We start from the raw sequence: 26,890 nt of genomic DNA, 5'->3' as shown, positions 1-26,890 counted from the left end.
GTTGAATTGTACTTTTTAAATTTTTTTATTATTTTGACTATGTATGTTTTTTTAAATTTGTATAAAATGGTTGCATTTTTCCCGTATTCGTGTCGAAATTTTAATTCCGTATTTGTATGAATTTGTGAATTTGTGATTTTGTTTGTTGGGATGTCCTAGTGCTAGTCTACTATTGTGTAGTGGGATGTCCTAGTGATGTGGCAGTGCGGTGGCTAGTCCTAATGAAGTGGTAGGAGGTATTTTTGGCTAGTCCTAGTGTTAGTCTGCCGGCTAGTCCGGTCTATTGTGGATGTTCTAAAAATTGTCTATATTTTTGTTGACAGATGAACTACATAATTATTATTGGTTAATTAACTAATTACATTAAAAAAACTTAATCATATAAGGTGGGTCTTAGATGGTCCCGGACCTAGGTTTACAAAATGGCCAAATCAAAGCCAATCACCTTAGACCCGCTTTATTTTGCTGATGGGCTGGGCCTGAGCTCAGCTGACTAGGTCAGACTAGCCCGACCGAGTTGACAACTCTACTGTATAGATTTTTTAAAAATTTTGTAATAATACTCCCTCCGTCCCAAAGAATATGTACTTTGGGTTCGACATGAGTTTTAATGCAAAATTGGTAAAGTAAGAGAAAGGTAGAGAGAAAAGGTAATTAAAGTATTGTTAGTGGAGAATGAGTCTCACCTCAATAGAGAGAAACGAATTTTCAAAATTAAAAAGTGCATATTCTTATGGGACGAGCTAAAAAGGAAAGAATGCATATTCTTGTGGGACGGTGGCGTATTATTTTTCATTTCAGTTGATTAATTGACTATATAAAAATAGTATCATGAGAAAATAAAATAGTTCATACTTCGCATATGCTTGACACTAATTTCTTAATAAATGTGCTAGCAAGTTGCATAAGAGCATCCACAATGGCGGATGTCCCGGCAGACGTCGGACCGACGTGCCGGACGTCCGCGCGGGACGTCCGCCATTAAGCAGTATGCATACGGATACGGACGTCCACTGCGGACACCGGAGTTCCGTGGCTTTCCGGGACGTCTGCCATTGCGTTGACACGACGGACGTCCCGATTTTTTATTGTTTTTTGTGGAAGTCCGTCGGAATGTCCGTCATTGTGTAATGGGATGTCCTTATGACGCGGCAGTGCAGTGAGATGTCCTTATGACGTGGCAGAAGGTGTTTTTGGTAAGTCCGCCGGGACATCCGTCCCATCATGGATGCTCTAAATAAGATGTGATACGCCTGAGATTGAATTTAAAATCGAATTAATTGAAGTCCATTCTATATATTATGGACATAATTTCTGGGGTGAATATTCTAAATTTATGCCCGTCAAAGAAAGCTTCTCAAAATAAGGAAAGAAGAAAATAAAATAGTTATAAAAATTACGGTCAAAACCTCGTGTAATTTTCTTATAAATCTGTATAAAATTTAAAATTGAGTAATATCAAGAGACGTATACTTAGTATTGCCATCATCATTAATCTAAACTTTCAGATTTATTAAAAAGAATAGCCAGAAACAAACAAAATAAACATTGCAAAAACATGGAAAAAGGTGAACATTCAGCCACTCTTCATGTCATTTCTATAATCCCTTTCCTGCCAATATTTGTTTTTCCCATTCTGCTGCATTCGCCAATAAACTATATATTATTATCCATCACTTTCGTGCTACAAGATGAGATCTTTTTCATGAATCCTGTCTTTGTATTATTTCACACATTGAAATTGAAACACCAACGCTCGCAATTTCATCAGATTCTTGTCATAAATCAAGAATATACAACATCAAGATCATGAGGCAGATGACATTTCAAGATTGTCTTTTTATTTTCTTTCTCAAAGATGCGTTTTTTTTTACTCTTCTTCCCTTTATTTTAATAGTTGCAGTGGATTAGGATGAAGAAATTCCTAGAATATGTGACAAAACGAAAATGACATTGCAGCATTGGAATATTGGGAGTTGATCGAGAAAAAGGGATTTTTATTTGGGCAATCTGTGACAGTGTCAGCATAAAAGGGCTGGAAGGAATAAGATAGACCTCTGGATGCAAGCAATGTATCAAATAAGTACTTAAGTGGATCACTATACATTATGTCATATCTTCGAATGTCAGCCAAAGATTATATAGCCCATATAGACCTGCAGTATATCCAGCCAGTTCATTTACAGGCTTTTGCAAGCGAACATATTTTAGGAGAGAGAAAAATGCGATTTTCTATACTTATCTTTAATGGTGGCATTTACTTCTTTATGAAATTATAAGCAGCTTTAGGCCTGAGAGCTTTGTGCACACTGCACTTCTTTAATTATTCTTTCTATACCTACTCGCTTTAATTCCTTGAGATATGAGTAAGTCTTAGGCTTTTAGGGTTAATGTTAGTAGTTGGGAGACTATATATCATCAATCAATTGCATGAAAAAGTGTTGCATGAAAAAGTGTGTCAGCTGCTTTTTATTTGGTGTGATTCTACTCTATGTACAAATCTACAAAGTAGCTAGATTGCCATTAAATTTTTCACTTTAAATTGTGTTTTCACTTTTGTGGCTTTGGGATTTGCTACTGGAGTTACTTCATCAGGCAACAAGGGCAGAAGTTACTATTCACAACCATATGTATTTACAAAAATTTGGTTTGACCCTTTTGTCCTTTCTAGTGAATCTCACACAACACTGGGTTGTATGTGTTCGAGCTTTCTTTCAGATTTGTCTCTTTTTCAATTTTGCACTATTTTGTTTGCTCAAAAAACACGTTTCACAGTTACTTTTTCTTGAAAAGTTCCGTGTTTACAATATGTCTCATTTGCTTGGATTTTCTTGCTCATGCCATATCTGTGATTATTTTAATGTTTTCTGATCTGGGAAGAAGACTAACCCTTTTCTTTGATGATTCCCTTTTTGTTTTTTTCTTTTTGTCCATAAGAGTAGTAAATATCTGAACGTTGAAGTAGAGGAAGATGACACTTGAGCAAGGTGATGATGGAGGTGGAGGCGCTCAGGCATCTTCCACTTATCATTCATATCCACCTCCATTGGCTGCATATGAGAATGTTGTTTGCTCTCGTGACCTTTTCATGGATTCTTTGAGGAAGCTCCATATTTCTATGGGAACTAAGTTCATGTAAGATACTCTCATTTAATATTATTTCGAAGTAGTATATGTTGATGAAAATTGAAGAATGGTGTACTTATGTCCAAATTTAACACAAAATAAGGGCAGTCAAGATAGATTTTCAAGTTTCTTTCTTGGCTACATAACTTGATATGCTAGATGTGGCTATTTTTGTCTGCCTTTTGTGCTGTGACTAGTTTTGTGATTATAGTAGTTGTGTTTACATAAATTAGATTCTGATTAAAAATTCCCATGTGTTTATATGTCTAGCATGATCAGGGTTTTAGTGCACTGTCCATACATATCTTTGTTATGCCTCAATAAATTAGTTTGATGTGGATGAGAATTTAGTAGGGCTAGTTGATACTTATTCCAGAATGTTCCATGTGTTCGACGTCATCAAAAGATTCGAAACAAGATATGATGGGATTGTATGTAAATTAGTAAAATCATGTTGTAAAAGCAAGTATGGAACTGAAGTGTAAAGATGATGAACTGCTAGACTCGTATGAAGTTTGTTTTGAAACCCTGATAAACTTGAGAAATTTTATTGAATATTAAGCTCGAACTTCATATATACTCATTAAGTTGTGATTGCTTTGTTCAGGATCCCAATTGTAGGGGGCAGGGACTTGGACTTGCATCGCCTCTTTGTAGAAGTTACTTCCCGTGGTGGCATTGCAAAGGTTAGCCTCGTCCGTTTTAGTGGTTTTCAGTCTTTTAGTTTAAGCTTCGCATCTGTGTTAATTTCAGCGTTGTGCATCTGCTATCTTCTCCGTTTGCAATCTTACTATCACGGTGGTGATGTTGCTGAAAGGGAAAATTAAAGATTGTGTTTAGTTTCAAATTACTATCTGACTACGGTGCCTGTAACTTGTTTTTGTGCTTGTTAAAAGGGCGCTATGCTTCGTTTCTTCTGCTTATTACGCTGATAATTCATGTAGGCCGATAGTCTTAATTGTTACTGCATATGGCAACATTGACATACACATTTGTTTTAATGCTACGTCTCGTTTGAGACATGTGCACACTACAAATACATACTGAATATGCATCATGCATACATGTTGATATATTAGTAGTGTAAGACATAAATTTGAAATTTGATGATCCCAGTTCAGTGTTTGCTCATATTTGTTTGTACTTAAAATGTAGATTTTGAAGGAAAAAAAGTGGAAAGAAGTCACTGCAGTTTTCAACTTTCCATCCTCAGCTACTAACGCTTCTTTCATACTTCGGAAGTATTATGTTTCACTGCTTTATCACTACGAACAGATCTACTTCTTTAAGGCGAAATGTTGGTCTCCTGCGCCTACTGGTAAGTTATGATCCCTGTGATACTCTATGTAAACTTTTTCCCATTCCTCGTAATTTTATCAAGTGTACATCATCTGCAGATGCTATGCAAACTTTGCCTCCGATCACACCTCCTCCCCTTGGATTCCATGAGTATGTGCCTTCAGTGTCGCAACGAACACATGCTGCTTCACCACTACTTAAAGCAAAAGCTGAAACATTGATTCCTCAAGGTTTTGCTCAGTTCATAGTAGTACTTGATTTTCTATTTCACAAATCTATCACAAATTGAATTATGCTTGGTCTTTTTATTTGTATGTAATGCCGCATCACATTCCTAACTATGTGGCACAAGGATAGATTTGCGTAGTTGTTTTGAGGTTAGTGAAAATATTAAATGGTTAAAGTCGATAATTCAGTATAGAAATAGATAAATTATGATGGATTTGAGTTTCATGTCAACACCATAAGCTTTTGCTTAACACTGCCTTTTGCATTAGTCCATAAAGATTTTTTGCAAAACACACCTTCAAACTTGATGCTTGAAGTTGCACCGGATAATCTTGCAGACGAATTCTCATCCGTTTTATTTTGCAATATCATTAACACCATCAGCAGCTGGCTCTTCTGTCTGTGGCGTGATTGATGGCAAATTCGAGAGTGGATATCTCATCACCGTGAAAATCGGAATGGAGGAGTTCAAGGGAGTTCTCTATCAAGTCCCAAACAGTGAGAATCAACTGCTTCAAACACACATCAACAATCCCTCACTCAAGTCAGGAGCTCCACGCCGCAAGCGCAGGAAGAAATCTGAGATTAGAAAGAGGGATCCCGCCCACCCGAAGCCCAACAGGAGCGGCTACAACTTCTTCTTTGCAGAGCAGCACGCGAGGCTCAAACCACACTACCATGGCAAGGACAGAGAGATAAGTAGGATCATTGGTGAATCATGGAATAAACTTCAAGAACCCGAAAGAGCGGTAAACACTCATCCTTTATTACATCCTGTTTTCAAGTGTTCGTTAGTATATCATCATACATTCTTGATTCAATAATTTGCATAAATCAAAATCAGGTTTATCAAGAAAAGGCGCTGAGAGACAAGGAGCGGTACAAGATGGAGATGGAAGTGTATCGGGAGAGGTTAAGAACCGGGCAGATCATGACAAGCGCAGCAGCACCCTTGGGTCATGGCCTCGTGCCCCAAGTGGCATTTGCCCCCTCTGCCTCTGCATGCAACGAGGTGAGTTCGGATAAGAGCAACATGGAAGGGTTTGAGAGCGGTGGGGACAAGGGCTCGGAGGAGTGCTCACAAGCAGAGGCGCAACTGAAGAATGTGGACGTTGAGGTTGTGGCAGATGGAGGTTTCGATCTGGAGAGGAGGATGGATGGCGAGGTGAAGAGCTCGGATGAAGGTAAGATGTTGTGTGAAGGAGGGATATTAGTACCTGTTGAAGGGATAGAACAAGAGCCACCTAGTTTTGGTAATGATGACTCAGTTGCAGGATTATAGATTTTTTCTGCTGCAGGAGGGAATTAGTTTCTCAGTAAAGCTGTTTGTTATATATATATATTTATATGGAAAAGTAGAACTTGTTTTCGGAAGTAGTATTATTGTTAATGATTTTGGTAGATCATTTTCTTCCTCTCATTGTTCTCTCTGGATTTTGTGATATTGTTTCATTGGTATCTTTTGTGAAGAATTATGAAGTTGGTATCGTCAAATTTCGTTAGTACTAATATCATTTTTATGAGTTCTTGCTAGATTTAGTACAGCAACTGAGAATTTGATTGTGCTATTGAATGGATCAAATCTGTAAGAAAAAAAAAAGAGATGAAGAAAATGGGAGAGGGGGGAGAACTAGACTTGGCTTGGGCCAAAACTGAGGTATTGAATTTCATTAGTATTAATTAGAAAAAGGCCAAGTTCCACATTAATTGTATAAATAATTCTGTTATGTTGCAAGTTGCAACTATTGACTCTGCTTTTGTTTATATTTCTACTCTGGTGAGTTCCATTTTGCTTTGTTAATAACAGTTAGGACTATAAGTTAAATTTGACTATATTTTCTTTTCGAAAGTGTTAAATTTGACTATAATTAATTCTAATCAAGACTATATTAATTAATCTAAAAAGTGATACGAACAGGCAGACAAGTGCAAGGTCGTTTGACATAGACGGCCAATTTGACACCACATTTTTGTACATTATCAAATTAAGATATTAAATGCTGATACTGTCATCCACGTTTCGAAAAAGTAAGCATTAATAGTAAATGACAACATTATATTTACTCTTTCAATTTTGAATATTGATCAAATTTTATTTGCACATTATCAACTTTTATTTACAAAATATGAACTAAATGTACAGGAATGTGCCCATTTAACTGACTTTGGTTTGGTAAACTTCTTAAAGTTTACTGTATTTTTTATGAATAAAGATAAATTAACAAAAATTGTATATACAAAATGCCCTTCAAATTTGAATAGGATAAGATCCAATTATTTTTAATTGATAGCTTCATTAATTACATACTTTTATGACTAATTTGACCCTATTAACATTTATAGGAGGAAATTATACTATTATAATTTTCCTTACTTATTTATATTGTTTAAAATATGTAATTTATTTTGTTCTTGAAAATATTCGCCGTTATTAAAAAGATTCACAGTAAATTTTTGGATAAAACAGTTATTCATAGTATATTAACGGAATAAGTTTTTTTATTCATTTTATTTAAACTATCACAATGATATGAAGATAAATAAATTGTTCCTTTTCTACAAAGTAAAAATTGGGAAGATAATCTTTTATTTGAAAATTTTCTCGTATTATGCCATATACTATATTATTTAAACTACTGCTTTTTTATTTTTAATTTTGAACTTTTAATGTCACAAGTATTATATACATATGGGTGGATATTTCAAACGAGAAAAATTGTTCGTTTGCAAAAAAAAATTCTTTTAATTTTTTTTAAATATATTTCTTTGTAATGATATTTTTTTATCTTTTATAAATACTATTTTGCTAGTATATAGATATATTTATTTATTATTTTATATAGTATAATATACATTGATAAGATTTCAAAATGAAAATTTTCTATAATGAAAAAACTATTATGATTGAATGATTTTATGTGAATATATGACTTTGCTATAAAACACTATTAATATTGCATTGTTTGACTCAATAAATATAATACTCCGAACAATCTAGTACTCCATCCGTCCCATAATAAGAGTCACACTTTGCCATTTTGGTCCCTCCCACAATAAAAGTCACACTTCATTTTTTACCATAAATGGTAAGTATGTCTCAAATTCCACTAACTCATTTCACTCCCATTTTATTATAAAACCAATATAAAAAAGTGGCTCTCATATTGCACTAACTTTTTCAACTTACTATTCTTTACATTTCTTAAAACTCGTGTTCACAATAAAAGTGACTCCTATTGTGGGACGGTGGGAATAATATATTAGGTATATATTTATATAATTATAATTAAATTTTACTAAAATTTAATTATATTTATCCTCATAATAATATTTTATTATTCACTAAATTATACTCCCCCTGTCACACAAAAGATGTCACACTTGTGGGACGGCATATGATTTTAGGAGGTTTTGTTTTGTGAGCGAAGTTAGTAGTAAAAACCTAATTTTTGGTAACAATTTTCATGTACACAGAGCTTTGGATCGAGCACATGCATTCCACTTACATCGATTGCTTATGAGCCAGGCGCACCGGGGAAATAGGCTGAGCTTCTTTTTGTAAATTCAGACCCAGCCAAGCCTAGGACCACCGGTGAATTGGGCTGAGCCCACCGGGGAAACATATACTTTTGTACAAAATTTAATTATAATTAGCCATTTGCTAAAAATAATCATGAGGCATCGCCTAATCGAAACTATGAAATAAAAATGACGTAAACATTAATTATGTTAAACACTTAATCTGCAATGACACCGTTTTACTATACCATATAAAGAGTTGTGTTGCCGGGAGTGCTACTGCCGGGAGTTGTGTTGGGGGTGCCAACAATCACGTTTCGATGTGCGTTGCGGAGATGAAGAGCAGGAGGAGGAGGGGGAGGACCACATTCCTGAATAACTGAAGTCGTTACTCTTTTTTTATTGCAATTACATTTGATTTTGATACATCTGAAGAGCAATTACATTTGATTTTGATACATCCGAAGGGCAATTACATTTAGTAAATCGAGCCGCTAATCTAGGCCCGGGCAATTGCATTTTAACATTAAAATATAAATCTAGGAAGATAATAGATCTTGATGAAGAGTTAGATCTACTATGTAAGAAGCATAGATCTACATCTAATATACTACACTACCATACTGCATAATCAAACATAAATAATATTACCATAATAGGGCCGCAAGTTTTCATTGAAGAAAACAACCTCACGATTCCGCGATAAAGTTAAAGTAGACCTTGACTTCAAGATCTGAAAAATCATTCGCAGCTCTTGTTCATCGTTTGTAATTTTGTCTTCAAGTTCACGCACTCGCTGCACAAACGTATCCAACGAAAACAAACGACTTAATCGATGTCTCTGCGCTGTATCGATTAGTTGACGCCTTCGAGCCCAAATCCTTTCGTAGCGTGGATCTCGAATCCTTTCATAGAGTGGATCCAACTGAAGCCGTTACTCGCGCTACCTTGTGTAACCATAAACAAGTTTCCAACGTATCCTTCAAGCCCTTTCCTTTTTTTCCCAACTGACCGCTCCACATAGTGCAAGAAACCAAAGTACAATGTTGGAGCGAAATTCTCTCCAAAAGACATTAGCTCTTCACTCCTCTCACCCTCGTTTTTAGACGACTTACTCTTTGAAATAAAGAAAAACCAAAAAATCATTCCAAGTATACCCATATAAATAACATGGTACAATATCCTCCTCATTTTGAAAAGGCCAGATCCTGTCACTTCATTTCTTTCTCCATTCGCACGACGTTATGATCAGCTGTAGCCAACTGTGTAGCGAGATCGCCCAAGTCTCGAGAGCCTTCTCCGGCTCTCACTGCTACGTCCTCCAGGACTAAGCTCAGGAACAAGGCGAGACTGCCGCAGTTCGCATCCCGACTCATTGTAATAGCCACGAACTAAATTTTCGAGACTTATGGAATAACGTTGGAAACGTGGAACGAATTTATCTTTTCGATTAATTGATGTACGATGAGTATACAAGTCTCCAACCCGTTTTTGGGAAACATGTTTTATAAAGGATGCGAATCTAGAAATTTAAAGAAAAAAAAAGATAAGGGCAGAATGAAGTGAAAGTGCATCCGTTCATTTCTTAAGTAAACGAAATGCGGTGTATAAATTTCAAACTAAGCTGTAGATTACAAATGTTCGATGATGGAAATAAAGGAAACAAATTACACACTAATTTCTATAGATTTTTCGCATACATGATGAAAAGGAAAGGGGAAAAACTTCAAAGTAGAGACACTATTCTATTACAAATGGAACTACTAGCTTCGTGCCCCTTTTAGCACGGGTTTCGGCCCAAATTTTCGACGGCCCGTTGGGCCGAATCGAAAAGGTGGCAGCCTAGAGGAGATCAGTCTCCCTGTCCCTGCCAAATACGAACTGTTAGACAAAGATATATAAGGAAATTGAGAGGTTTAACAGCCTATACTCAACGGGGAAGGGAAACATTACCTTTCTAAAAATGAGGACGTGCTTGGCTGAAAGGAGCGAGGCCAGCCAGTACCACCCCAGCAGTTGCAGATCATCTGCAAGGCTGCATTTGACCGGCTGTACTCCCATTGTGCACCTGCCAAAACGAGCCAAAGCAAAGCAGAAACAACTGCAGGAGCCCGCACCCCAACCAAACAGCCTCTGTCCCCACCTTATACATGCAAGACCGCACACCAAAATTCAGAAAGTAGCAGCAAGGGACAGAGGGACTGAGATACTCTGCAATAAGGCAACAAATGGGGATTTGAATTGGCATTTATTCTCACGAGTACACACCCTTCATTAATGCAGGGAAACAACCAACAACCAACAACCAACCAAGGACTCCTTTTCTGCCCAAATCAACAGTCTTACAGAACTTTCAGTTACAAACGGGATATATATATGCCATCTCCCTCGGTTCCACCCCCCTCATACCACACAAATTCATTCAGCAAGATAGCAAGTTGGAGAGTGTGGGGGATCGAGCCAGGAGTAAAGCGCAGTGAGATACCTTGCAGTGAAGGTAACCTCACTTCGTTTCAAGTTCATATTCGAATACTACATCATCATGTAGAAACTCATAGCATGATAGGCAAAGATGTATGAGCACAGTGATCGTAGCCATGATAACAGCCAAACCATGTAACATTTTATCACAAGCCACTTCCTAGAGCTCACTAATAATGCGCTAGAACATAACTAGGATATAGACGAGTGGTAGGAATACATCAACAAACTCAAACGGTCGAACCCATCTCGGCCGAACTCACAACACAATAATCCCCAAAACGTCATGATCGGTGAATAAAAAGGGTCCTACACAAATGATAAACGCTTAGAGCACTTAGCTTGAGTGAGATCAAGGAGAGACGGATCCGGAAGCTACCGTGAGGCAGTAAGGCATACACCGGCGGGTTAAGGCGAGGGCCACGAGGTCCGAGGCATCGGGTGCGTGACAACGGCAGATGGTCGACGGTGGTCCTCTGAGAGACGACGCCTTCGCCTCATTTCCAACGCAGCGGCGAAAGCACCGCCGGGTTGCCTTCATCAAAGGAATTCATTAAGGAAGTGGAAATTGGGCATGAAGGGAGATTTTCCCCCGTGACGCGGAGCCAGCGCCTACCGAAGACCGACAGACGGCGACCGAAGGAGTGAGACGCCGCACCGCCTCCGTTTGGGACCCTCCCTTGCGATGAACGGCGATAGCGGAGCCGGGATTCGTCGCGGTGACCAAAATATTTAAGGAAAAATATTCCGGGAATTTACTATACTAGAAAAGTTTGGCAGGATCCCGAATAAATTAGATCGTTTGATTTAATTAATGATTAAAGAGTTATGGATTTAGAAAGAAGGAAGTAAAAATAAGCACACGCTTAGGAATGCATACACGCTAAATAAATAATTACTTAAGCCTAAATTAAGTATATTATTTGTTTATGAAGGGGCGTCATCGCAGGACAAGTAAAATCAAGTCAAAGAACGCTCGTTTGAGAGTTTAAGCAAACAAGGTGGGTTTCTTTTCTTTCAAAACATGATTTTATGTGAAAACGTGAATATTTTGAGATGAGTTGTCATGCCTTGTTTAATTTATAATTACCTATCTGTTGGCTATGCCAAGCAAGTTAAATCGAATTCGGGTCCCAGTAGGGCGCAAACCCTACTCGGACTAGTGTACACATAGGGACCGTGTGCTAGCGCTAGAGTTGGCCGGTCCAGTGACCGTCGTGGAATGTGGCCACATTCCCAGTTCACACCAGATCAGGTATGGTATATCATGAGATGTTATGTGACTGCGCAGTCAACCCTTTGAAAAGATAAAAGTTTTAGTGACAGGGAATTATTTTAAGAAAAAACCCCGAGCTCACTCAAGTTTGGCTGACAACTAAATAAGAAATTTTTTCGGCAATGAGCCCACTGAGTATATCAAATACTCAGCCCTGCATATTATTTTTTTTAATGTGCAGGTAGGTCATGATCAGAGCAGAGGAGGTGTTGGGAAAGATCTTATAATATGTGGCTAGGTAGCTGATTTAATATGTCATCATACATATTACTTCGTCTTGGAACCTTCCACTGCAAGTTTAAGAATCGTTTTAGAAAAGACTATGCACTCAGTTAATTACTCTGAATTCGATGAGGTTGTACCCTTTTCACTATGAGACATTGTTTCCCTTGAATTAAGTACTTATTTATGATGAGCTTGTGACCATTTAATTAGTATAGTCGCGAAATAGCTACACTTTCTATTACTAGGGAGTTGTGGTCGTGTAACTCATGGATTTAGGAATGAACCACGGAACCAAGACGTGGATCCAGATAGTCTACATCTTTCCCTACGTTTCCCTTTTTCGGTTGAGAGAACGGAGGTGCTTGATCTGAGGCTCTGCATACATGGTATATGGAGTTGTCCTATCCTACCTTGGGTTGATCCTTCTAAACTTACGCCTGAAGATTCGAATAAGCAAGATGTGGAAATGAATGCACTTTTTCAATCTAATGTAGTTCAAGAGGTAATCCTATTAAGTTACTTTCCACCCTTGTTTCTAGTCATTTTGAAGATGATCTTTTGTCTACATAACTAATTAAAGTTTTTTTTATAGATGTTTGAGACTACGCGCCAACAAGAATTCATGGAGTATTATCCCAACGTGACCGATCCAGCTAATGTGACTCTAGCATTTAGGTCTTTCGCGCGTCAATGGGAAAAACATGGGCTATTTGTTGGAAATTACCTGGGTCAAAGTACATTCTTTGTGCTCTCGCAATTAGAGCAACAATACATCATAATGAGTGATACAGATTCCATATTGATTATTTCTTTTATTATTGATTTAATCTTACTTAATCTTTTTTCTGCCTTTAATATTCCTGTAGGAGTCCCTATGAAACAACAAGTTGCGGCTAAATATGCACGGGTTCCTATGAGAATATGAAACTTTTTGGATAGAGGTTGGAGCAAATGTGTGTCCTGAGATACACACATTACCGTGCACAATTGATGGTGCATACGTAATCGATGAAATTCGACCTAAGTTCGAGAAAGTTTATGAGAATGGTGTACTTAAACCGAAGGTTAAGAAGAATCCGAGAGGCAAAAGGTTTACTGGAGAAGTCAAACGTGGACAATCGGCGATTGTGTCAACTCCAGCTCAGGTATGTATATGTATATGTATTGATTGTAGAGATACATCTAATACTTAATCTGATGTGTCAAACAGACTATGAAGGTTGTGGCCCACTTGTAAGTTGTTGAGAAGAGGAACAAACATCTTCTTAGATCGTATGAAGTAAATACCAAATAGTCCATCCGTCCCACAATGATTGTCCCATTTTTTCATTTCCATTCATCCCACAAAATTTGTCTCATTTCACTTTTTAACATTTTTGGTAGTAGACCCCATATTCCAGTAACTCATTCATACTTACATTTTATTATAAAACTAATATATAAAAGTAAGACCCATATTCCACTAACTTTTTCAACTCACTTTTAATTACATTTCTCAATATCCGTACCCAGTCAAAGTGAGACAATCTTTGTGAGACGGATGGAGTAATATATAGCCCGTGCTGCACAAATTGAAAAGGTCATTTAAAGTTGAAATTATGATAAATCACTATAATTTCAATATTTCACTGATATATTTTAATACTAATTTCATAATTATTTTTGTGTTGCGCTAAATAGTACTCCCTCCGTCCCAACTAAGTTGAGACATAACTTTTGGATACGAAGGTTATGAACTTGTGTTGAAAAGTAGGAGAGAGGAATAAAACATGAATGATAAAGAGAGAGTAAAGTAGATAGTGGAATAAAGTAAGAGTGATTGGATGTTTTGCTTTTTGTTAAAAAAGAAAATGACTCAACTTAGTTGGGACATCCCAAAGAAGAATACGACTTAACTTAGTTGAAACTAAGAGAGTATTCATAATAGGGATGGTCTGATGATAGCAACCCGTGGCACCCAACTTGTGGCATATCCTTTAATTGTATAACTACCAGGTAAATTGATATAGTGAATAATATATAATAAATCCCTATAATTTTTTTAATCCATATTGTAAAATTATTTTTTATTAGTAGTTTGTTGTATTCTATAGTGCATCAAATGATAACATGATATAGGTAATTCGATTATGGAAGGTCGACACACTCGACGTCCATCTATGCTCATGGCCATTCTTTAAGTGTATTAGTATTATTTATATATTCAAAATATATAGGGGAGCGTTATTCTCATATTCATCCCTTAGATCCTTTATTCTTCTTAATATGGGCCGTTAGATCTCATTCATCAACGGTCCATATGATCTGCATTATTACACTATAATGGTGCATTATTACACTATAATGGTGCATTATTAGTCGGTGTGCATTATTCAACTGAAAATCTGCATTATTACATAATAATGGTGCATTATTAGTCGGTGTGCATTATTCAACTGAAAATCTGCATTATTAAATGACACGTGGCACCAATCTAACCGTCGGATGACAAAATCGTGGGGCTGAGATTAAAAAGAACAAAGAACAAAAGATACAAAAAGGAAATAAATACATCCCAAATATCTCCATATATATATATATATATATATATATATATATATATATAGAGTCGTGATCATATGATAACCCCTAAATATCGTAATAACCCTATAACTAAATCTGGACCACACATATTTCTAATCATGCGGTTGAGATTCAAACTTAGATTTACTTCATAAAAAAAAGGCGGAGGGGTAAATATGTCATTTCCCCATTTAATTTCTGAATTTCACCAAATATCACGTAAAATGATAAAATGATATATTTTAGGTTTATTGCATAGAATGATAGTTTTGCCGGATAGAATGATACTCTACTTCATAAAAAAAGGCGGAGGGGTAAATATGTCATTTCGCTCATTTAATTTCTGAATTTCGCCAAATATCACGTAAAATGATAAAATGATATATGTTAGGTTTATTGCATAGAATGATAGTTTTGCTGGATAGAATGATACTCTGAGTTGATAAAATGATACTCTGAATTTCGCCAAATATCACGTAAAATGATAGGTTTATTGCATAGAATGATAGTTTTGCCGGATAGAATGATACTCTGAGTTGATAAAATGATACTCTGAATGATAAAATGATACTCTGAATTTCGCCAAATATCACGTAAAATGATAAAATGATAGGTTTATTGCATAGAATGATAGTTTTGCCGGATAGAATGATACTCTGAGTTGATAAAATGATACTTTTGACTGACTGATAAAATGATAGGTTTATTGCATAGAATGATAGTTTTGCCGGATAGAATGATACTCTGAGTTGATAAAATGATACTCTGAATGATAAAATGATACTCTGAATTTCGCCAAATATCACGTAAAATGATAAAATGATAGGTTTATTGCATAGAATGATAGTTTTGCCGGATAGAATGATACTCTGAGTTGATAAAATGATACTCTTGACTGATAAAATGATACTTTGAATTTCGCCAAATATCACGTAAAATGATAAAATGATAGTTTTGCCGGATAGAATGATACTTTCAGCCGATAGAATGATAGTTTTGCCGGGTAGAATGATACTTTCAGCCGATAGAATGATATGTATTTTTTGTGTATAAAATGACATTTTTGTTTAATAAAATGATACTTTTACCTGATAAAATGATAATCTAAGCGGATAAAATGACAGTAACCTTATAAAAATGATAGTTTAGCTGAACAAATTGCATATAAGCTGATAAAATGATACTTTAACGTGACAAAATGACTTAAAACTGATAAAATGATAGTTTTTCCGGATAGAATGATATTTTCAGACGATAAAATGATACTTTTGACTGACTGATAAAATGATAAAATGATATATGTTAGGTTTATTGCATAGAATGATAGTTTTCCCGGATAGAATGATACTATGGGTTGATAAAATGATACTTTTGACTGACTGATAAAATGATAAAATGAGCGAAATTCAGAAGTTAAATGAGTGAAATTTGGATACGTAAATTTTATCATGAGCGAAATGACATATTTACCCCCGCGCTTTTTTTTTATGAAGTAAATCTAAGTTTTAATCTAGACCGCGTGATTTTAAAAATGTGTGGTCCAGATTTAGTTATAGGGTTATTACGGAAATTGGGGTTATCATTATAACGCACCCCTATATATATATATATATATATATAATCTTTATTCATGTAATTTTGACAATAGTATCAATGACCACATATTGACTATACGAAAAATATTTAAAATAATAAGCTTCAAATTATACCAAAGCACAAATATTAAAATAGTTGAAGAAAATGTAATAAAATACAATGTACGTACGAGATCCAAATTTAAAAAAATATACAAATTAGTTTTTCTAATAAAATGAAATTTAAATGAATTTATGAAAAATAAGTTTATAAAAATTGTTTTATAAATAAAAAACGTTAAGTATTGAAGGAAAGTGTTAAAAAATATAATATACTAGCAACACTAATCTTCAAATAATTTTACAATATAATATATTATTATATCCATTTTTAAATTAAATTTTATCTAATATTATTATTAATTTAATTATCAATTCTTACTATTTTTTTTATTTTTTTCATTTAACTCATTTTTTATAATTTTTTTGTTAAAACTATAAAAGCTAAAATAAATTTTTTAATATTTAATTGAAAATATTATAGTCCATCCCTTAATTAACATGAAGGGGTTATAATGTAAAATTAAAGTACAAGTAAAATAAGTGAGTTCCTTATTTGTTGCAAATGATAGAAAATGACAAATATACCCCAACTTTGTATATACAATTTTGATTCATTTATCACTCCTCATTTTTTATTGGGTTGATGCAGCAAAGCTGCAAATCTAAATAAAAAGCCCAGATTATAAATACAACAAAATCAAATTAGTTAGCGTCGTTACACTAATGAATTCTAGTCGCATATCAAGTTTCATTAAATGGAAACGCCGCTGTATTACCAAAGTTGCCATGCTGCGCACCGACGGCCGCAAAGAGGTGTTAAGCAATAATTGAGTTATATTAGTAATTGATTAAATTATCAATTAAGGGTTAGTTGCGGTTTAAACTTAAGCGAAGGTCTGTCTATTAATTCGTAAGATACTAGGCTAATTCGTCAATACTCAATCGGAAATCTATATTACTCAAATAATTGAGTTATATTAATAATTAATTAAATTATCAATTTAGGGTTAGTTCCACAATTTGAATTTATTAAGGCAATTCACGTCTAAATACACTTTAGTTGTATTTTCGTTTTTGCACATGAACTTTAATACGAATAAACACATAAACCTAACAATTGTGATAAAATTTCTAGAAATTGAATGCAAGTTAAAATTAAAACCGACTGACCTTGTAGTCTACATATAATTTAAAACTGACATTATAGACTTGTAGATGGAGCAATCTAGCATGGTTCGGGTCGCTTGCGAGCCTTCTTCAACGTTGATTTTTCTTGAATTTCTTAACCAGGATACGTTGTAAAGTTTCAAATGATTAATACTCTACTAGTATATTTAAGAATTTCATAGCATTTTTAATTTTAATTTTCTTTTTCTAAAAGTTCAAAAGAAAAGAGGAAAAAGAAGATCTAAACATAAAATGATTGAAAAAGTGAAGTGCAAACTATATCATTTTAGGTATTAAGTATAACAAAATATCATATCTAATATTATAAAGAGAGAATGAGAAAATATCGTATCCAATATAATAGTTCAAAAATACCCTCCATGTGTTAAGGGACATTTTTGATACAAAATTGTGATGAATAGTGAAAAAGCACCAAGAATGTGATTACACTTTGTTCAGGGAATATATGATATTTTAGATTTTAGGGACCATTTGTGTGCGAAACACATAGTTCGGGGATCATTTGTGTAATTTATTTATTTATTTATTTTGCTGGGAATCTTTGTCAAAATCCTTTAGCTTTCATTTTTTTTCTAGAGTTGATGCCGCAAAGCAACAAATTTAATTACTACAGTACCTAATAAATAGAAAACGCTGCTATTTAATTACAACAAAATCAAATTAGGTAGTGTCGGAAACTGACTTCATTATTTAAATCACCGATACGGCTTGATGTTTATTCCATGTCAGCATTGTTGTATTTAGTTTTATTTTCTGTTCTTTACATTTATGTGGAAAATATAGAAGAGGATTTGTTTTTTTGAGGTAACGTGTACAGACCACAATGCATTAATTTTCTGTGACCCCATTTAATTGTCTATAAATTGCGATTTCACAAATCATAGAGATTGAGAGGTCGGCAAGAAATCATCAAATGGCTACATACAATGTTGTAGATATGAGGGAAGTAAGACCACCGCCTATGACGAATCATGTTCCAAACATTTGGGGTGATATTTTCTCTAACTTCACTTTTGACGACAAGGTATATATCTATATGCATTATTTGTATTGTAAATATATAAATTTTCAATGTTTTTTTTTTTCATTTTTTAAGAATTTAGGTTTTTGTTAGAAATTCAAATATACTGTATATATGTATGACTAGACATGCCCACGGTTCGTAAACCGGCGGTTCCGGTATCGAGAAATGTAGAACCGGAACCGAACCGTGAGGCTATTTCAGGGTTCCGGTTCCGAACCGCCGGTTTCCGACGGTTTTTCACGGTTCCGATTTGGAACCGTCCAGAACCGGTGGTTCCTGCACGGTTTCGGTTCGTAAAATTTAGAACCGGAACCGGCCAGCAGTTCAAGAAAAAAGTCACGGTTCCGCGGTTAACCGCCAAAACCGAAAACCTTGGGCATCTCTATGTATGACAATTATGTTTGGGACAAAAAATAATTCGTGAGAAGAAACATATTGATAAAATTTTATATATATATTTATAGGCAAATAAAACGTTGTACAGTAATTGATTGTTATAAATTATTTTGGCATGCCTTAATTTATATAAACATAAATTATTTACTTAATTTATCAGGAACAAGAAAAAAATGCAGAAGCAATCGAAACATTGAAGCAAAAAGCAAGATGCATGCTAATAGCAGAAACAACGTCTCTCAATCAAATGATATTGATCGACAAACTCGAGCGTTTGGGATTAGCCTACCTTTTCGAGATAGAAATCGAACACATACTCCAACAAATCAACAATGCACAAGTTCTCCAACATTGCGATTTATTCGCTACATCACTTGGATTTCGTCTGCTCAGGCAACACCGGCACCACATTTCTTGCAGTATGTTTCGTTTCATAAACTCATCTCTGTTGTTTGCTATGAACATTTTGATGAATTCATCTCTTGCAGATGTTTTCAACAAGTTTGTTAATGAAGATGGCATGTTTGAAGAGGAAGACGACGACGTGGAGGGCGTATTAAGCTTGTTCGAAGCAGCTTATGTTCGATTTCACGACGAAGAAATATTACAACAGGCTGAGGTTTTCTCAAACAGTTACATGCGACGTATCGAAGCAGAGTTAGAGTCACCTCTTAGAGAGAAAGTGAAGAGAGCTTTGGAGCACCCTCTTCATAGGAGTAATACAATGGTCTATGCAAGGATTTTCATCTCTATTTATGAAAAGGGTGACTCCAAAAATCAACTACTTCTCAAACTAGCAAAAGTCAACTTCAATTTTTTGCAGAATCTGTACAGGAAAGAGCTCTATATTCTATCCAGGTAATAACAAATTTTTTATTGAGCAACAGTTGTTTTTATTTTTAAATTATACATATATATGTGAAATTTTACATAGTACTACTACTTAGTATTAATTATTGAATTGTTTGAAAAGGTTGTGGAAGAAATTTGATCTGAAATCAAAATTAGCATATGCAAGAGATCGAGTGGTGGAGGCCCATCTTTGGTGTATGGCATTCCATCACGAACCTCAGTATTCTCCTCTTCGAATTCGATTCGCGGAATGCTTGCAAGTTGAATGAATGAAATTCTTCTTTTCCACAATTTATTCTTTTAACATGCCATCAGAGAAAGGCTCAGAATAAGATTAATCACAGCCTGAGAATACCAAATCTCGGCCATGGCAGATCATTCTGACGATGAAGAAAAGCCCAACAACAACAACGAGTCAAGACTGAGAATGAGTAAGAACGTTACTCAGGCGGTCAAACTTAATGGAAACAACTACCCTCTCTGGCAGAAACTAATGAGGATAGCCGTTGTGGGCAGACGAGCTCTTCGGCACCTCACAGGTATACCTGCGCCTTCGGAACCAGGGGCGAAAGGCTATACCGAATGGGAAGAGACCGACATGATCGTGTTCTCTTGGATAATCGACAATATCGAAACTGATATCGTCGTCGACTTCGCACACCACCAAACCACTCATGCCCTGTGGGAAAGCTTGTCCGTCACGTTTGCAAGCACCACTGATCCGTACCTGTTATACGACTTGGAGGAAAGAGCAAGTAAGATCGTGCAAGGAGAAAAATGACTCGAAACTTACTAGCGTCGTCTCCATGGGATCTGGATTGAGATAGATCGGTGTGAGGATCACCCGATTGATTGTTGTGACAAAGGAGTCGGACAATTTCGAAGATACATAGGAACAAGACGTCTGTTCAAGTTCCTCACTGGACTGAACGAACGATACGACGGAATCTGACGTGATATCCTCAAAGAGCATCCCCTGCCCTCAGCCGAGACCGCATACGGGCGGGTGAAACGAGAAACTACCCGGCTCAAAATCATGTCGCTGGCAGCAAACTCAGATTCCCCGACCGGAACAGCCAGCGACGACTCATCATTGGGCGGTGAGGGGCTAGGATTCACTGCCCGAAACCAACCCCAGCAGCAGCAACACGTCAACCAATAACCACAGACATGCGCCGCCGGACCCAACCGAAAGGGAGGAGTATTCAAACAAGATAAATCAAAATTGTGGTGCTCTCATTGCGGGAAGCAGAAGCATACCGGACGAAGGTCAAGGGTTGATTGGCAATCGGCATGGATGACAGCGGCGGCGGTGGATTATTCCCGACGGGAGGCTACCAATCCTCGTGGGAGAACTGTAGACGGGGACTCCCGGAATGGTGGAGGCGGTAGACGTGGGAAGGCGACGGAGGTGATCGGAGAGGCGGCGTTCGCTGAGAGAAAAGGGGGCGCTGCATACAGAGGTAACGGGTTAGGGCTTAACAGCCCAAATCCTCCAATTTTTTTGCAACAAGGTCCCCCAGATTTATGTGATGTTAAAATTATACCCCCTCATGCATCTGATTTACTATCTGCCCCTGTAGAAATAAATATGTGTAAATTAGCCTTAAGCATGTGAAAAATCGAAAATCTACCCCAAAGTTATATGAAATATCATATGTGACCTTGAACCCATTTGCACCCCTAGAAAAAATTTCTATTGCGTGTATGGCCCAAAAACAAAACGACCCTAAGGAGAGTGGGTGGATATTTGACTGTGGTGCTACAGATACGATGTCCTATGATAAAGATGATTTTTCCATGTTTGACGAAGCCACAAAAAGCTCAATTCAAACCGCCAATTGGGAGTTAACAGCCGTTAGTGGGAGTGGGACCATCGAAATCTCACCAACCCTAAAACTCTCCAACTGCCTTTATGTGCCCAAATTGTCGCATAAACTCATGTCTATTAGTCATGTGACTAAAGAGCTTAATTGTACGTTGCTAATGCATCCAAATTTCTGTGTATTACAGGATATAAGGACGAGGATGATAATTGGGCGTGACACTGAGCGTCAAGGCCTCTACTACGTGGATGAGATTACTCAACAAGGTGGCACCGCGGTGCTTGCTCACGGATCTGCTAATCGAGAAGCCTGGTTGTGGCACCGCAGATTAGGACATCCATCCTCGGGTTATCTTAAAATACTTTTTCCTAAATTTTTTCGATTTAAAGACATTTCTTGTGAATCTTGTGTTTTGGCAAAAAGCCATAGACAATCCTTCAAATCCAGTGATACACGGGTTAAGGATATTTTTTCTTTAGTGAATGCTGATGTGTGGGCCCAGCGCCTATTATTGGTGACCATGGTTTTAAGTATTTTCTCATATTTGTTAATGGTTGCACTAGGTTAACTTGGATATATTTTTTGAAAAACAAGTGTGAGGTTTTTGAAAAATTTACCATTTTCTTCACCTTGATTCAAACATAATTCCAAACCAAAATTAAGATACTCCGGTCTGATAATGGTAGGGAATTTGTTAACAAAGAAATGACAGAGTTTTTTAGGAGTAAAGGTCTAGTCCATCAAACAACTTGCCTTTATACCCCTGAACAAAATGGAGTTGTAGAACAGAAAAACAGACTGGTCTTAGAAGTCACTAGAGCCCTGTTTTTTTATTCAAATGTCCCAATTTTTTTGTGGCCCGAAGCTGTAGCTACTGCCGTGTATTTAATAAACCGCATTCCTACTAAAATCTTGGGTATGCGAACACCCCTGCAGCTACTTTCCAACACTAGCTAAAATTCCCAAACCCCTCACACTTCCGCTTAGAGTTTTTGGTTGCTCTGTTTATGTTCATATTCCCAAACATGAAAGAAGTAAATTTTTCTGCTTGTGCGCTTAAGTTTGTGTTTTTGGGATATGGGACTAATCAAAAGGGATATCGTTGCTATGATCCTGTTTCCAAAAAAATAATAACAACCATGAATTGTAACTTCCTGGAATGTGAGTATTTTTTCCACACCCAAACTCGGGGCCAGGGGGAGAGTTGTACTAGTCAGGGGGAGAATCCGAGTTATAGCATTAGTCCCCTTAGTTGGGATGTGTTGCTACAGTCAGGCAACTCAATTGTGGAACCAACAGAGCAAGCTAGTGCCACCGCCGAGCAGATCACATCCGCCGTAGGGCCTCCTCAGCCGCCTACACCGCAATTATGTCCTCCTCCAGTGATATCTGAGGTAATTCCTGAAACTAGCTCAGATAGTACAATTATTACCCCTAACAATCCTTGTGTAGAAGAGGATGCAGAAATCGACGGTGACACAGGGCAATACATACTCCCTCCAAGGAGCACTCGTGGTGTACCGCCTAAGCGTTATAGCCCAGAGAAGACTAACTCAAGAAGCCGATACTCTGTGGCAAATCTGGCTAAGGCAAATATGAGTGAGATGGCGAGGGTGTTCGCAGCAGCGCTCTATGAAGAAGAAGAGCTCCCTCGAACAATAGAGGAAGCCATAAAAATCGCCCATTGGAGAGAAGCAATGTTGGTGGAAATGAAGGCTCTAAAGAAGAACAAAATATGAGAAGTTTGCCTGAAACCTGAGGGAATCCATACTGTGGAATGTCGATGGGTATTCACCATCAAAAGGAGGCCAGATGGGTCGATTGAACGATATAAGACGAGGTTGGTAGCAAAGGGGTACACCCAAACTTATGGAGTTGACTATGCTGAAACATTATCACCTGTGGCGAAGATGAGTACCATTCAAGTTCTCTTTTCTATAGCGGCGAATAGAGAGTGACCACTACACCAATTTGACGTGACCAATGCATTCCTACATGGGGATCTGTCAAAACCTATATACATGGAGGCGCCACCCGGCTTCACAGGGGAGTTTGAAGGAGGAAAGGTCTGCAAACTGAAGAAGACCTTATATGGGCTCAAACAGTCACCCAGAGCATGGTTTGAGAGATTTGATGAAGAAGTATGTGTACAAGCAGAGCAACTCCGACCACAAACTATTCCTGAAGAAGAGAGAAGGGAAGATTACATTCTTGATTATTTATTTGGATGATATGATACTTACAGGAGATGATGCAGATGAGATTGATCAATTAAGGAAAAATTTGTTAGCAGAATTTCAGATAAAGGACTTGGGCTTGCTCAAGTATTTTTTGGGGATAGAGGTATTAAGGTCAAGAGAGGGAATCTTCATCAGTCAGAGAAAATATGTGCTCGACTTATTGGCAGAAACATGATTGTTAGATTGCAAGCCAGCCGACACCCCTATGGTACAGAATCACAGTCTGCAGATAGTTGAAGGGGCTGAGTCAACTCCCCGAACGAGGTATCAACGTCTGGTTGGGAAGTTGATCTACCTATCCCATACCAAGCCTGACATCGCTTATGTTGTGGGATTGGTAAGTCAGTTCATGCATGCACCTCAAGCAGCTCACTGGGAAGCAGCCCTGAGGATAGTTCGATATCTAAAGGGGACACCGGGACATGGGATTATGTTCGAAAAACATAGGCACCTAGAAATTCATGGTTTCACAAATGCTGATTGGGCTGAAAATCCGAATGATAGAAAGTCGACTGCTGGCTACTTTACCTTTGTAGGAGGGAATCTTGTCACTTAGCGGAGCAAAAAACAGAAAGTGGTAGCCTTGTCAAGTGCTGAAGCAAAGTTTCGAGGGATTAGGAGTGGGCTAACCGAGATCCTGTGGTTGAAGAAGCTAATGACGGAGTTGAGCATGGACTCACAAAAGTCATGTAAATTGTTCTGCGATAACAAGTCATCAATTAGTATTTCTGAGAACCCAGTTCAACATGATCGGGCGAAGCATGTCGAGGTGGATCGGCACTTCATCAAGGACAACATAGAAGCCAAGATAGTAGAACTTCCCTTCGTGAAGTCTGAAGATCAGTTGGCAGATATCCTAACCAAGGCTGTGGACTCAAGAAGCTTCCGCGAAGTATTGGGTAAGTTAAGAATGAGTGATCCCATTACTTAACTTGAAGGGAAGTGTTGGAAAGTGTTGGAAAGAGAGACAACATTAATATGCCGTCCAACATTCATTATGGAGAGTTCCTAAGTGGTGCATAGTTCCTAAACATTGTAGAGTACCAATTTACAATTATTGATGAACTAGAATATTCTCATTTACCCTATAAATACTAGGGTGATGAATTTTTTAAATTTACAAGTTGAATGAATGAAATTCTTCTTTTCCACAATTTATTCTTTTAAAAATATCGATGAAGCTGAGAGACTTCCCGAATACATGAGAATTGTATATCTATTCATAATGAGTGTATATGAAGACTATGAACTCGAGGCAAAGCAACTTGGGAAAGCCATTACAGCTCCTTATTTCGAACAGACAGTCGGTTATAACATTCCTTACATTCCCTCAAAATAAAAAAGCACATATAAATATGGAGTATAAAGATAGATTGGTGAATAGGTGCAACAACTTGGGAAGGCTTACAATGAAGAGCTAAAGTGGCTTATGGAAAGAAAAGTGCCTACATTCCAAGACTATCTTCCAAATTCGGAGATAACCAGCTGCATTTATATCATGTTTGCTGCTACCATTCCTGGCTTGAAATCTGTCACCCAACAAACCATTGATTGGATCAACACTCAACCCAAACTTGTAACCTCGACTGCTATGCTCGGTCGATAATGGGGGCTCTCACCATGTAGCTTAATTTTATCTAACTATAAAGTTTCTAACCATTATTAATTATTAAGTAATTTACTTCCAACTAATTATTGGTATATATCTAATTAATTTAAGCGTGAGAGCAAAGGAGGTCAAGTGGTGACTAGGTTGGAGTGCAACATGAAACAACATGGCGTAACAACAAAGGAAGAGGCAGCCTCTAAGTTTGTGGAACTGATTGAGGAGGCATGGAGGGAGGGATATAAACCGAGAACTGGTTGAGACAACGTCGTTTGTGGCTAATGAAATCACTGTCGAATTTCTCAACTATGCTCGAGGCTGTGATGCCACTTACAACATCAACAGATCCTAAACTTGCTATGTCAAACGTTGTTGCCCTCTTTCTTCATCCATTACTATTTTGATTCATTTGAATACTCATATCATAGCTTATAGTATTAGTAACCTACTGCATACCATTTGGGCAAAGAGTTCTAGACAAATTTATTTATTACTATATAATCATATTTGCATTATTTTATTGGGGCTTGAGTCAAAATATAAGGCAGTTTGCAGTCAATATTGGTTCAATTTGTTGCGATCCATCTCTAATTTCACCATCGACAAATCCCTAATTTCTACATCTCTTTCTCTCTCGCACTCACCTCTCTCGCGTTCTCTCGTTGCCGGCGTGCACAGTGCGGCCTCTCCTCTCTCTCTTCGGCGGTGAGAAAGCGCCGTAGGGGAAAAAACCCGTTGCTGCTCTCACCTCGCCGTCTTTTATTTTATAAAAATAATTATGATTAGAGCATCTCCAATGGCGGCGAGTGGGCCGGCTAGCCGATTTCCGGCGCTCGCCGGTCCGCTCGCCAAACCATTGGAACCGGCGAGGGCCATTTCGGCGAAAATATCGGCTAGCGCTGGCCGATTCGCGAGCGCTCGCCGTTCCGCTCGCCGCCATTGCAGGCTCATGACCGGCGAGCTTTCGGTGAGTGAATTTAAATTTTTTTTTAAAATTTTCCAAACACTATATATACGCGATTTGCACTTCATTTTCATTCACACCACTTGTTTTAACGAGTACTCTCTCTATCTTAATTTCTGTGAGGGGAGGGGGGCGACGGAGACGAGGAGTGAGGCGGAGGTCGTGTTTTTTTAAATAATGTAATTTTTTTTAAATAATGTAATTTTTTTAAATTAATGTATTTTTTTAATGTAAATTTATTTTAAATTAATGTATTTTTTTAATTTAAATAATATTATTGAATTTTTCCGTATCTGTGTCGTACATTTAATTTCATATTTTGTGTGATTGTCATTTATTTGTTTTATATAATTAGGGGTGATGCGACTAGGCTATTACTGGGCTACTTGCTTGTCCTGATGAGGAGGGTTTTAATGCTGATAATGTGGCAAGAAGAGTTTG

The 26,890-nt window shown here is 37.0% G+C and overlaps 1 protein-coding gene and 1 pseudogene across 3 annotated transcripts; both read left to right on the top strand.

Moving 5' to 3' along the window:
- Positions 1-2,606: 2,606 nt before the first annotated feature.
- LOC121793951 (high mobility group B protein 15-like) lies at positions 2,607-6,117 on the top strand. Of its 3 annotated transcripts, none has more exons than XM_042191973.1 (6): positions 2,607-3,135; positions 3,734-3,812; positions 4,282-4,444; positions 4,524-4,655; positions 5,041-5,402; positions 5,498-6,117. In XM_042191973.1, the coding sequence occupies exons 1-6, from the start codon at positions 2,972-2,974 to the stop codon at positions 5,933-5,935; spliced, it is 1,338 nt and encodes a 445-aa protein (XP_042047907.1). In that variant the 5' UTR covers positions 2,607-2,971; the 3' UTR covers positions 5,936-6,117. The 3 variants fall into 3 exon arrangements, with proteins under 3 accessions (XP_042047907.1, XP_042047905.1, XP_042047906.1); XM_042191971.1 differs by having other exon boundaries at positions 5,020-5,402; XM_042191972.1 differs by having other exon boundaries at positions 2,608-3,135; positions 5,038-5,402.
- A 12,337-nt stretch (positions 6,118-18,454) lies between these two features.
- LOC121796993 lies at positions 18,455-25,889 on the top strand (annotated as a pseudogene).
- Positions 25,890-26,890: the final 1,001 nt, after the last annotated feature.

Source organism: Salvia splendens, chromosome 3 (genome assembly GCF_004379255.2).
Source record: "Salvia splendens isolate huo1 chromosome 3, SspV2, whole genome shotgun sequence".
Taxonomy (NCBI): domain Eukaryota; kingdom Viridiplantae; phylum Streptophyta; class Magnoliopsida; order Lamiales; family Lamiaceae; genus Salvia; species Salvia splendens.
The sequence above is the reverse complement of the archived record's forward strand: the minus strand, read 5'-3'. Positions and strand labels throughout refer to the sequence as shown.